General features: G+C 34.4%; 1 protein-coding gene across 2 annotated transcripts; it reads left to right on the top strand.

Annotated features, from left to right (window-relative positions):
* Positions 1-1596: 1596 nt before the first annotated feature.
* On the top strand, positions 1597-13290 carry LOC135682473 (transmembrane channel-like protein 7). 2 transcript variants are annotated; one of them, XM_065197377.2, is made up of 20 exons: positions 1597-2141; positions 2656-2796; positions 3328-3385; positions 3946-4130; positions 4240-4294; positions 4673-4748; positions 5042-5217; positions 5735-5865; positions 6387-6516; positions 6978-7027; positions 7212-7265; positions 7385-7475; positions 7792-7875; positions 8576-8634; positions 9273-9339; positions 10358-10435; positions 10895-11217; positions 11534-11728; positions 12144-12222; positions 12593-13290. In XM_065197377.2, the coding sequence occupies exons 2-20, from the start codon at positions 2702-2704 to the stop codon at positions 12647-12649; spliced, it is 2043 nt and encodes a 680-aa protein (XP_065053449.2). In that variant the 5' UTR covers positions 1597-2141; positions 2656-2701; the 3' UTR covers positions 12650-13290. The 2 variants fall into 2 exon arrangements, with proteins under 2 accessions (XP_065053449.2, XP_065053448.2); XM_065197376.2 differs by having other exon boundaries at positions 3325-3385.
* The last annotated feature ends 253 nt before the right edge of the window (positions 13291-13543 follow it).

Below are 13543 nucleotides of genomic sequence, written 5' to 3'. Positions count from 1 at the left end.
TGATCTGCATTCCGTAATCCAAGTCGAAAGGCTTGCCAGAATAGTCAGGATTTACGGACCAGGGCATGCGGTAGACCTGAGCGCAAGCCTTGCCAAATAGTTGATGATTTGCAAGGAAAAATTTTCTGAAACCATTACACATGAAAGTATCTTCAATTCAAACAACTCTCACAGCTCATTATTGTCAACTTTGTTAACTATGATGTTAAAAATGAGCAGAAACTTTTGCTCCTGCTCGCTCTGGCTCTGCTCTGCAGAGAGCTCCTCCTTACGGGAATCCCCAGATGCATTAGAACATATAATCATTTTTACATTGGGTGAGCATTAGGTGATGCCTTTTCTTGACGAATATGAATATGAACAAGATATTCTGTGAAACAGTTTTAGCACTAGGAGTTATTCTGAAAAATTTTGCAAAACAGCTAAGCTTTTTTCAAGAATTTTTTGCATGGGTTATAATTTTTCCCTTGGCCACTTCACTTTCCAACGTGCTTCAGAGCCCCTGATGCAGAGAATAGACACCTTGGTTGATTAGAATAAGAATCAATTAATTTGTTATTTTCAAAATCAAAATTTATAATCACGATTATCATTAATTACCACTTGTATTTTAAAGAAGCTGAAATAACGATTACATTCATTTAACATAGCCGTATATTTTATGCTACCGTATGCCTAAGCACTGCGCTCATGCTACGTCACTGGAGCCTTTACACCTACGCTCCACAATTAGGGTAATCAAAACGGATCAAAAATTCTGTTAAAAATTCTGATAAACACGGTACAAAGACACAACTAGGACGTTTAACTGATTCATACAAAGTAAAAATGTGCAAAACTGCATACAAATACTATCAGAAAATCAATTAACTGATAACTTGTTTTCAAATGAAAGAAAAATTAAGGTTTTTTTCAGAGGGTGTGGTCACTCAACCTCACTCTCATCCGGGCTCTTACGGCTTGAGAGCCGCCTTGCAATTAGGGTACCAGACCCCCGCTGTACAGAAGGTCAGATAGTGGGCTATTGGTGTCTTGAGAGTATTTGGGTATGGCTTCAAAGTAATGCAGATAACTTCTAATATTACATTACGGAAACAATTTATTTTTTCTGTTTATATAACTATTCCAATCTTTCTGTTCCTCGAACAAATATATTCCATGGAATTTTATTCCTACTGTTTTCAATCTTCAAATATTTTTATTGATAACGCTGGGAGTACTTGACTCTATAGCCCTTTTAGGTTTTTTCATTATCCCAATCAGCTAACCTATAACATACAATACACCGATGTATTTATACAAAGGATAGTCTGGAGTAGTTAGTTGCTTGACGAATTGGAAATTGAAATGATCATAAAGGAATGTTATTAACAATAGTGACCCGAATTTCCCTCTGGGTTGACTTACCAAACCTTGTAAATCTAGACCTTGCTTTTACCTAAAAATTTATAACTTACATTATGCCATAGAGATTTTTACTTGGTGACAGTTTTAAATGAGATATATTCTCCATCACCATACAACGTAACATGCTGCACTTTTTAAAAAAGTCCACTGTTCATTGTTAATGAAAGTGAAGCAATTGATTCTCCAAGGCACGAATGTCAGGTTATTCAAGGGCGAAAAGAGAGTTCCTATTAATCAAATAAATTTTGCCATAATCAGAGTTTATCTATACAAAACATACAATAGATTGATAGAATGTTCATCGATTTATTGTTACTAACGATTTTATGTAAGACGGAGCATCAAATTCTATATATCTTGTAAATCGCTATGTTTTGCCATGTTTATAAATCTCATGCAAGTGATGATTGTGCAGTTTAACTTGGTAACACAATTCTCGCTGATCTATTAAATTTCTTCAAACATTGTTGTTGGCGCGAAAACCATTCCACTCAATGAGACGTTCAGAGCTGAACACAGAGACCATGAATTCGTAAAACAATGCCCATTACACATTGCGAGCACTTTGTGTTGTATGGCATTGTTCGTTGCATGGGCAGGTGGATTTTCCATGGTTTCCATTTTGGGTCGTAAACAAATCTCACAAAATTTGGTGCTTGTAACCAATGTAGATTCAGAACATTTCCTCTGTTGCTTGCCAAAAAGTTGTTTGCAAGGAAAGGACATTTGAAAAGGTATTGGTGCAATAGCTTGATGATCAAGGGATTATCTTGTTATTCTTGAAATGTTATTTCATAATGTCCAATTCAAGGCTGCCATCAAGACGTTTCAGTACTAATTGATAGCAATCAGATATGAATAAATAGATGCTGAGCAATTTGGTGAAGGAAATTATTCGTTTCTTGAATGTCTAGGTCTTAACAATAGTACGCCGTATTTTTGGCCTCTGATGGTCGAAGTTACCCAACTCTTAAACCGAATTTAACACACTGTTGTTGTAAGTGGGTGCATAACACTGCTCACTGAAAGATATTGTTAAAATTAGCTTAATAAGTTTAGTGGTATGCATTCAGGCAGTACATTCAGACATGTATTCAGGAAATACAATCTGAATTAAAACTAGTACTTTACTTTTGAATTTTTGATAAGCTACAGAATTTTCTCAAAGCAATGAAGAATTAAAAAATACATCATTCTCAATTCATGCAGCAATTGCAACTTTCTATAATGCTATTCATTCTGCTACAGAAAGACAGAAAAGACTGCTAAGCACAAGAAGAATCGCAGTTTCAAAATGGATGTCCAAATGAAAAGCTATGAGAAACAAACAACAATCAATGTGGCTGCAATAACAGACGCAGAGCACCAGACTGAGAGTACTAGTAACAGGTTTGCTATATTCTTCAAATGCGATTCCGAAGCAAAATGAATTGGCAAAATTGATGCATCCAAGGGGCCAGGGGCAGCGCCACGGGATAGACTGGAATGGATATGTCACTTTCTCAAAGATTGCGTTTTGATTTTAGATGTATTTCTGACATTTTCTGCTTTACTGGTTTGTTTTATAGTGATCCATGTTATATAGGCAGGGCTGTGAAAGTGTTGGTTTCAGTCTTAGTGACAACTCCAATTTTGCAATTATTGTGATCATTTAGCACTTGTTAGAACTTGTTTCAAAATATATTTATTATTTTATCTATTCATGAACTTCTTTGTTTATAATTATTTTATTATTTATTCATCTGTTCATCTATCTATCTTATTATTTGACAAAGTAGGCCATCTGTTATTTAATGGCACCCTGTAATCAAGAATTCCACTTACCCTGTATCTGTTGAAGAAATAAGAAGATAAATTGCATCATTACTAAAATAGTAACCAATGTAAGTATTTATCAAATATTTTGTCTATTTTCAGCAGCTCAACTCGTAGTCTGCCTAGAACAAAAATCATCTCGAATGCTCCTGAGTCATCTCTGGTGAGATCTTAATATTCACGAATTATTTAATTAATCTATTCATCCATTTTTCTTGCATGCAGCAACTTTGAATTAACATAGGGGTAGTAATTTTGTTCACTGGATCAATCTTAGGTCAATATTGAAGGTTGGCTTCGCTTGTATATGTTTATAAAAAAATTTCTTGATTTTGATTGATGAAAAGTCAAAGGTCGCTTTAGAAATCTCAATAAAATTTTGGAGCCAGAAAATGCAAGTTTCTATTCGTAGAATTAGCTTTTAGAAGGACATCTGAAGAATATGCTCTTTGACTTTTTAGAAAAATTGAAAAAGCAACCTTTGAGTCAAAATGTGCTCTTTCAATTTCAAAGTGACCATATTTACTACAAAACTCTTTTCATTTGTAAGCTGTGGAAATGGTGGCTAGAATTCGGAAACAGAAATGAAAAGCATAGACCATAGACAAGATTTAGTTTGATGGGTTTTTCCAATTAGTTTTATCTGCTACTAGCGATTATCGTATGGTCTACTAACTATTGTAGTTGTGAACTCTTAGCCTTGTTGAAAAACCTTATTTGCAGGCCGTGAAACAAAATCAGTCTGGAGTCCGACTTTTTATGCGACATTTGAATAGACAAAGAAGAAATGTACATCCGGAAGAAGGAAGACTATCGCCGCAGCTAATAATTCGCAATGGTGAATATGAAATATTTGATCCAGAAGATACTTTGCAGAAGAGAGACACCAAAATGTCCTTTCACAAAAAGTATGTTTACCGAGTTTCATATTTGATCAGAGCTATTCCCTTATTGTGAAATGTTTAAACTTTTTATATGAAGCTTATTTGAAACGGTGATTTACAAATGTTTTTTTAGAAAGTATTGGTCAGAATTCAACAATCGCAGTGGCAGCTGCTTTGCATCAATTAAGGTAAATACTTTGCGACTCTGTACGTAACAAACACAAAAGAAACTGTTGCTATTATGAACCTTGATTTTCAACCATGCATGTTGTCCAAAATAAAACAATAGAAGACCCAGCAACGCTACATTGTATTCCTGTTAATATTTATATCGTTTTTTTGGAAATTTTGTTTTATTCTGATGTTGTTTTTGTTTATGCTTGTTGCTGCTGTTGCTGTTTTTTCTTTATATTGATGTTTTGCATATATAATCTTCATTCCTTTCTTTATTTTTCACTTTATTTAGTTGATAACTATTTTTCCTTGCCAAAGTTTTGATGCTATTTTCCCTCCAGATGAATGTGCCATGCTTGTCCTCCTAAAAATGTTTACTTGTCATTTTGTAGCGGAAAATGGACTTTTTGAGATTCAAGTATGGTGATCTTGTGCCTTTCTTACGAAAACACATCAAGCGAATAGAAGGTAAGCTTAACTTTTGACAGAAATATCTTGGTAGTGCTATCACTGCCTTTATTATCTACTAAGAACATTAAAATACGTAATGTTGACTCCAGTACCTATGACGTTTCTGGTAGCTTTTCTGTTCATTTTCTTATAAAAACGGATGTTTATAGAAGAACCAACACTTACTACGCTTAATAACGAATGACTACTGCATGTCTGCTTAAAAGCAGCGCCTAGACTCCCTGTTGTGTTAATATACTACAACTGCATAAATGAAAGTCATAATTTGCAATATTTCTTTTTTCCAAAAGGTGGATATGGAAGTGGCGTGGCAGCCGTGTTTAAGTTTACGCGTTGGGCTATTCTTCTCAATGTGATGCTTTCACTTATTTGGGTTGGATTTTTGGTCACTCCAGCCGCTATCAAGTTTGACTATAGCTCCATTGCTCACATTAAATTTGAAGTTTCTAACCTGTTTGATGGAAAGGTAGAATCAAATATTGATTCATTCTATAGCGATTAGTAACATTATTTGTTACATTTCTTCTACTTCAATTATTCCTATGCTTTATTCATTGTATTGTCATATTTTCTTATTCTTTCTTCATCCTTTTTCACTTTTCCGCCCTTCTCCCCTGTCACTTTCATTTACAAATTTTTCCCTGTTTTGCCAAATTCATTTTTCAGTTATTGCTTTATTATTTCCTCTATTTTCTTCATTTTTCATTTTTCTATCATGCTTTTTTTGTTTGCTTTTCATTCTTCTTTACTCTATTTTCCTTGTTTGTTAATCTTTGAATTTTTCTATTTCTTTCTTTGTTTCGTTCTCTCATACTTAAAATCCAGATTCCAGATCTGTTACAATGAGTTTTCATGTCCCTTTCTAAATGCAAATTTATAAGCGCTTTAACTCTACCATCGCTTACACTACACAATCCTCAATTTGCGGACTATCTTGTCTTCATTGATTTCATTTGATAGCCACTGCCTACAATTTTCTGTAGGGCAAGCTTCAAAATACTTGGATGTTCTATGGAAGCTACCCATCAGACATGAACGGCTACAGAATTGACTATGCCTACATAGTCATAGGACTGCTAACGTTCTTCGGCAGCTTGCTTGTCATCTTGAAGAGGTAAGTGTTGTCTTTTTATTGCTAATCTAAAGCGTAAATTTCTCATCGTATTTGTCAAAATAAATTCCTGTCCCTTTTGGGCTCTCTTGGCTGTTAGCTTTAACCATATTCTCAAAAGAAAGATGCGATTTAAATCATTTTTGCTCATAAACACATGTGCATAGTGGATACTTCTTTTTCAAAGCTACACATCAAATAGCTGGAACTTCATCCCGTTTGTCAGAATAGTTCCCATCTACAGTCCCAGATTCCACATACTGCATTTTTGAAGAATCTTTGCTTGTAGGGGAGACGAGCAAGAGAAAGTTTTTTAAAAAGTGAGGCAACCCTCCGTCATGGAGTCAAAGAGCATGCGCACAGAACGAAGTTATTATTACGCATGCTCTCTGAATCCAGGACGGAGGGTTGCCTCACTCATTTGAAGACTTTCGCTCGCTCGTCTCCCCAACAATTGCATTTAATTGTTTGATTCAACAGTGTTGACCCTTATCTTTGGATTGATGCCATTGCTATTCTTTCAGTGCCGTTGAATCAAATACGATGGAATATGTTGATCCCTTTAGCAAGCTTGTCTTGGCCTCCTGGGACTTTTCAGTGACAGAAAAGCAAGCTGTAAAAAGTGTCGCAAAAGGAATCATAACCCAGGCAAAAGTACGTAACATGTCATGCAAGGGCACACTGCTCAAGCCCACCACACACGGTAGATTTTCACCTTTAAAAGACAAAGATTTTTATCATTTGACTTTGAAAAACATAAATCTGCCGGGTGCGGTTGTCAAAGTAAACATTTTTGTCTTTCAAGAAGGGTCTTCGAAATTGAATATGTCTGATTTACAAACAAAGATAAAAAACATGCCATGTACAGAGCCCAGTGGTCAAAATCTTTGGAAGACAAATCGAGTGACCATGATCTACCGTGTGCTTCAGGGTTGTAATGCTGAGCAAATGACCCTGCATTTACTATAAAGCGTCTAGTTAAATTTCCTATTCTAAAGTCTATCTATTACATGGTGACAGTGTGTAACCTGAACAAAAGCAGAGTTGTGAAATGGCTAAACGTCTTAATAAATATTCCTCTTTCTACACCAAGTATAAAATTTGATACTTTACAGGATTTGCTGTCAGAAGAACACGCTTTGAACAAGAAAATGTCCAGAAAAAGGTGAACAAAATTTGTTAAAACTTCAAGTTACACGAGAAGTTTTAACGAAAAGCTCTTTATTTTAATATCCTTAAAGAAAATTGCTGAAAAAATGATAATTTGCTTTATACCACATTATCTATTTATTCGCTTAAGGCTTTTCTAAATGGTTTTATTTCTAAGTGAAGCATAATCTTTCTTTCAGAGGACAGAAGTGCTTTATCTACTTGCGAAGAGCATTCGCTTGGACTTTAAGTGGGTAGGTTTTGAAATGCAATGGTGACGTACATGCTTTATTCGCTCATTAAGCCTTAAAATTGCTTGGCTTTGAATTGCTCTAGTTAAATGGCTGACCTGTTTATATCTGATTTTTCCAAGAGCTCTAACTGCCGGTGCATGTGTGACAATTTACTTCTTTCTTGTCAAAGTCACAGTTGCTGAAGTTATAATAAACAATACCAATGTTCAGGTAAGTTTTTACTTTTCATAACACTGCTTCTATTGGCGTCTTGGGCCTTGCATACAGGCGTACATGAGTAGGCTTAAATATTCAAGGTGATTGATATTAAGGTATCTGTACCAAAAATTCTTCCCTTACATAGGGAAGTTAAATTTACATGGGGAAGAATATTGTCGATTATCCTTGTTAAACTCTTTGAACGTGCTTTTGACTAGTTGATTATTTATAGTTAACGAGATTTTGTAGTTTTTTTTAATGTAAAAACAAAAAGCTTGTTTATCTTTCTATTTAACTAGTATTTACATCAATAATTTTCTTTTCAAAGATTGGAAGAACGTTCCTAGAAGTATACGGGTTTTCACTTTTATTTGCGCTGCTAAATTCGGTTTTACCACTCATTATACAAGCAGTAAGCATCCTTTTATATCCTTACTTGCAATTTAGTTTTTTTCATTTAAAAATCACTTTATTCTTGTTCAACAAAAATACTCGCTAAACATAATATGCAACTTATTCATCTACGAATAAAGTTCACAAGTCAGGCTTTCTGCTTTTCTCAATCAAATTTCAGAAACCAGTCTGCATCCTTTTTTATCTGCATTTAAAATTCTGGTTGATATCATCTTTTTATTTAGGACATCCAGATTTAGAAGAAATGTTAATTATTATTATGGAAACAACTGATAAGAAAATGAGTTGTGAGGAGAAACTGATAAATTTTTACACAATTTGTATAATGCTCTTTGAATTTTATCCTTTTTATTATTACCTATTCAAAAAACTCTCAAAGATTTCGAAAATTTCAACTCGTTCTTGAGTTCGTCATTTCGCTTAGCGTGACGAGTCATTGTTCTTTGCTTAAGCAGGGCTTCTGATGGTTTGGAGGCCAACGGTGGTGATCTTTTCTAATTTTATAGCTTCTAATCTTTTTGTTTTTGTTTTCAGATTTTAAGATGACACAAGATACTGAAATACAGTGTATAGGCCAAATAAACTGCCTCAAATTAACATTCAATACCTAGGTCAATTTTTGATAAAATCTTATTAGTTTTTCCTATTATTAAGTCTGGATTTTGATTTCCTATTAGATTCAGTTCAATTTTTTTTAGCTTACCTTCATTGAGTCATACGAGAGCGGGCTGCACGTGATCTACGTAAACGTCATAAGGTAACTTACATAATTTACAATAACGTTCTTTTTATGTATGCATGTATTATATGTTTACTTCATCAGCATTCATTATGTTATAGCTTGAGCGAGCAGGCACACCGGAGCCGGGGGCTGGGGGGCTTGGGGGCTGGGGGGCTTGGGGGCTATAGCTTCCTCACTTTCTTGCTGAGTTATGATATTCAGGTAGAGGCATCAAAGATAATGGGGGAAAAACTACCATAAAAGTTTGCAAATTTGCCTAGACTCCCCCCCCACTGCAAATTGTGCCCCGGTGTCATTAACGGGTTGATCCTCGGACCAAAGTTTTGCTGTGTGACATTATTGTGTAAATTATTACTAAAGTTTAACCCTGAGATTTCGCTGATTCACAGTAGGTATCTTTCAAAATCTATCAGGCTTTTTGGGCTATTTACTTGAGATTTGGTTAAAATTTCTTTATAGTTTCAGAAAATGGTAGCATCATTAAAATGATACTGAATAAATAGTTTTTATATTTTCTCCACAATGTAAGAAGACTGAAGAATACAGAACTTGACTTCACTTACAATCGACTAGCAAAATTTAAGTAAATATGGTAAATTACTGAAAGAAAATAGTTGGATATTCAATGTTGAGCTCTCTCTATTTCATTTTAGGATTTTTATGCTGCGATTCCTTAACTTATTTGCACTCATTTTCACGCTCTATGATACGATCACATCGGTATGTGCTCAAACTGTTTTTTGAAAATTAGCCTTAAATGTAAATAGTATTTCTATGTATCCAGGGAAATGGTGACAAGACAAATCACAGTAATTGTTCTACTTAAAAAAGATTTAAGCTTATGACTTCTTTCACTGCTTTTGTGAGAAAGGTTTTCATAACTTTGTTTCATTGGCCAAAAGATTTACCGAGAGAAGTACAAATACTCACATGGGCTCTCTAATCTTGCTCCGCACTCAGTATATTCTAGTTTTGTGCAATTATCACTGCCAATAGTCATCTTATAAAACTGAAATCAGATTTAAGCATCCCCCCTTCTCTTTGGCAGCTTTCTATCTAAACTACCATTATTGTTTTTGGGAGAGGAAGGCAAAAGACGTAGTATTTAAGAAAAGAAATGAATGAACGTTTGGGGTTCCAAGAGGTTTTGCTCTAAATTCGCAATTCTTAGTTTAATAAAAAAAATGAATTTTTGCATGTTTTTTTGTGTGTGTTCATTTGCCACAAAAGTAGTTGGCAATGATTAGTTTTAGATTCAGTACAGTTTCTTTTATGCAATGCAAAAAATCAAGCTCAAGCAACCCTAATTATAATGAAAATGACAGTATTAAAAGGTCGAGTTGTCTTTAATTCAATAATGGTCACAGTCTAATTCTTGAAAAAGAAAAAGTCTTGCGAAATCTCGCTGCAAAATTCTTCACGCGAGAAAATTTCTATGATTGGCTGCTGAAGGATTTCTCAAGCAAAAAGCGAAAAATGTTAAACTCATTTTGACTTTTTTCGCAGAGAAATTTTTCGCGAGAAATCCCAGCATGTCCATAACGTATTTCGCGCGAACTTTTTTGCATTTCACAGATTTTTCCCCACTGGTGCAGGGAAAGAAAAGGAAGATTATATTTCTATGGTTTTATGAATCGCCTTAAGATATTGTGAATTTGAATCCTAAGCGGCCAGTTTTACTTTGCTTGACACTTGACTTGCTATGCATAACAAAAGCATTTTCATTACACTGCAACAGAGCTCGTTTCGTGGTTGTGGTGGCACCTTCATTGGACAAGAATTCTACAAGATCATACTTCTTGACATTGCAGTTGTGGTACTTTTACAAATACTTTCATTTACTGAATATAAGTTTCACTCAGATTTTTCATTTCATTTGAAATAGCCTCGGTCATTGTGTTGCTTTCCTGAAATACGTAAGTACAGCATCCAAAAATCCATAAATGGAAGCCCTAAAGCATTTCAGGGTTTAAATCTTTTAAATCTTTAAAACAATAAGAAAGGGCGACAATTTATTTTGGAATCAAGAATGATCTGGCTTTCATTAATGTAGCAAAATTTTGTGACCTATTAATTAACAATCAGTTATTAACTGCTAGACGGACTGGTTTATTTTTGATTATTTTGATTATTTTAACCTAATGCAATAGATAAATGCTAATTTTGCAGGCTATTTCTCGGATTTGTATTTAGAGAAATTACATATGATCGATATATTTTTACTTTTAAACCAAAATCACTATCAAAAATATTGAATCATTTGTTTCTTTTTGAGACCATTGTTCAAGTGTCATCCAAGTTTGGTCTATACCTGATAAGAGGCAAAAGAAAAAAGGAACCAGATGTTTCAAAAGTTGTTCTCCAAATAGTTTATCGTCAGGCGCTGATTTGGGCAGGCACGTTCTTCTGCCCAGTTCTTCCACTTCTCGGCATATTGGCTCAGTGTTTGGTCTTCATCGTTAACTATGTCATCATTTTGGTTACGTGCAAGGCCCCATCCAAAAGATTTAAGCAAACGGAAGGAATCCTGTTCTTCAAAGGATGCCTGATTTTCTCTTTGCTGTGCTTGCTTGTTCCAATTAGCACCGTTTTTGCATCGTAAGTCCAACATCGTGCCTCAGTGCTTTCTGAAATTAATATAATGCAATTATAATACAACATCACAATATATTTACAACAAAATTGATTAGAAATACTAGATAAATACCAGTTACTTCGATATGCACAAACTTTTGGTGCCTTGTTTAACAAAGTTTTGCCCTTTTGTAAGTCTGCTTTGAGGTTTTTTTTGCTATAAGATCTCTATTTAGGCCCATCTCTATTTATCCCTATTTTCTCTCAAACAAGATTAAAAGATTTCTTCTTATGCAGATTTAATCAGCACCGTTTCAATTACACTTGCTTTGCCTTTCAGAAAATACGTAATGATTAGTACGCTGACGACAAGCTATTCAAACGGCACCATAGCTAAAATGCCGTGTGGTCCTTTCGGTGACAAACCACCGCTGCAAGTGCTCGAAGAAGGCAAAAGTAGTTTACCAAACTGGCTCTCCATCTTAGCCAATTGGATCACATCCACTGCAGTTTTTCCAGCAATATTGATCATGAGGTGAAGTATTTAGATATGATATCACTTTTCTGCATAAAAACAAAAGATTTAGAAAAAAGATGATATGCAGCATAGTTTAATTTGCTTTTCTGTCCAAGATAAAAGCTTGGTTGTTGTTTAGTGCAAACTTTGAGCTTAAAGAAATATTTGCTCACTGCGTGAAAATCTAAGAAAATATAGCTGCATATATAACAGTTAATCTTAAACATTAGATAATATACTGAATCTTTATAATGATATTTTTTAATTTTACTTCGCCCCCATCTATTTTCAAGAAATAATAATATTTTCATTCTCCTTTTGCTGTTCCTCTTACTCCATTATGTTTAAATTTTTCCACCACATTTTAATTTCACCCACCCTCAATTCAACTACGTCTACGTCTAATTCAACTAATTTTCAATATTCCTTTCAGTATCATTATTTACATTCAACGATTACAGTTCCTCAACGAAAGAAAAAAGTTTCGACAGCTCCAAATAGATTATCTAGAGGTATTATAGCTTTTCTCTACAACTAACAAGTTTCTAATCATGTAAAACGATCACCCAATAAAAAATTCTCTAAGATGTCAGTTAATCAAAACAGCAATGGCTCCTTCCGAACAGAAAAATGCAACTGTTAATCGAAAGTAGATACAAACCTGCACAGTACAGAGCTTTCTGTTAACTCCATCATCATCAAGTTAGATAATCTAGGAAAGAGTTATGAAAGTTGTTTCAGAGTTATAAAAGCAAGAAGGAAAAATGTTTAACCTAAACAGTAAAAGTTAAAATTAATTGTAATAGCCAACAGATTCTGTCATGATCATAAGGCGACATTCTGGAAGCTATAAATTCTAAAATGAATTTTGTTTCTTTTCAGTATCAAAAGCGAAGTAATTTGAACTTGCTTAGAAGAAAAAGGGACGATAAAGTTTAAGAGTGGCTTAAACGGATGTCATAGAGCTCAAGGAGGCTTAATTGCAAATATAAACGCCGAAAGCTCACTCTGAAAGTGATTTGCGTACCGGAACGGATAAGCGTACCGGATCGGATAGGCATACCGGATCGGATAGGCGTGCCGGATCGGATAGGCATACCGGATCGGATATAATAAATAATAATAAATATAAATAATTTGTTTAAAGTTGGCGTACTAAATGAACGGTTGATAGCTATAAAGAAGCTAATTAAGGCCAACTATCTAATAAGAGTTAGTATGAAATAAAAATATATGATACAATATTAAAAAGGTTTAAGGTATAATGTTCTAAATAAAACCTAACCCAGCAATAAATTTTTTACACAATCTACAGTCGCATTCTATAGGGTGTGCTCTTAATTCTTTTTTAAATGTTGCCAATGATTGGGACTCTCTTATACTGTGAGGTAGTGTTTGCCACAGTTTTTGACCTAAATATCTCACAGTTTCTATACCATAAGAAGTTGTCCTGGCTTTTGGAATGCAAAGATTATTTTTAGTTCGCAAATCATAATGTACATTTCTTGTTTCAAAAATCTCACTCATGAAACTAGGGTTCAGGTTATGTTTGGTTTTGTATATTTCTATCATCAAGTACTGTAGATTGCGTTGGTGAATTGATACTGCATTATCCAAAGTCAGCAATGCTTCGTAGTCAGCATGACTGTCTTTATAAACAATTCTGAGTGCTCTTTCGTGGATTTTATTTACTTTAGCATTCAGACATCTGTCATGGAACATCCAAATTAGGGGGCAGTAACTAAACTGAGCTTTTATGAAGCTGTTCATTAGGAGACGCAGTTTATCAGAACCCATAAATGGCGAAACTCTAGCAAGAGCATGCAGTTTTCG

Source organism: Rhopilema esculentum, chromosome 16, assembly GCF_057945365.1.
Source record: "Rhopilema esculentum isolate cy_ngs chromosome 16, ASM5794536v1, whole genome shotgun sequence".
Taxonomy (NCBI): domain Eukaryota; kingdom Metazoa; phylum Cnidaria; class Scyphozoa; order Rhizostomeae; family Rhizostomatidae; genus Rhopilema; species Rhopilema esculentum.
This window is presented reverse-complemented; position numbering and strand designations above follow the sequence as displayed.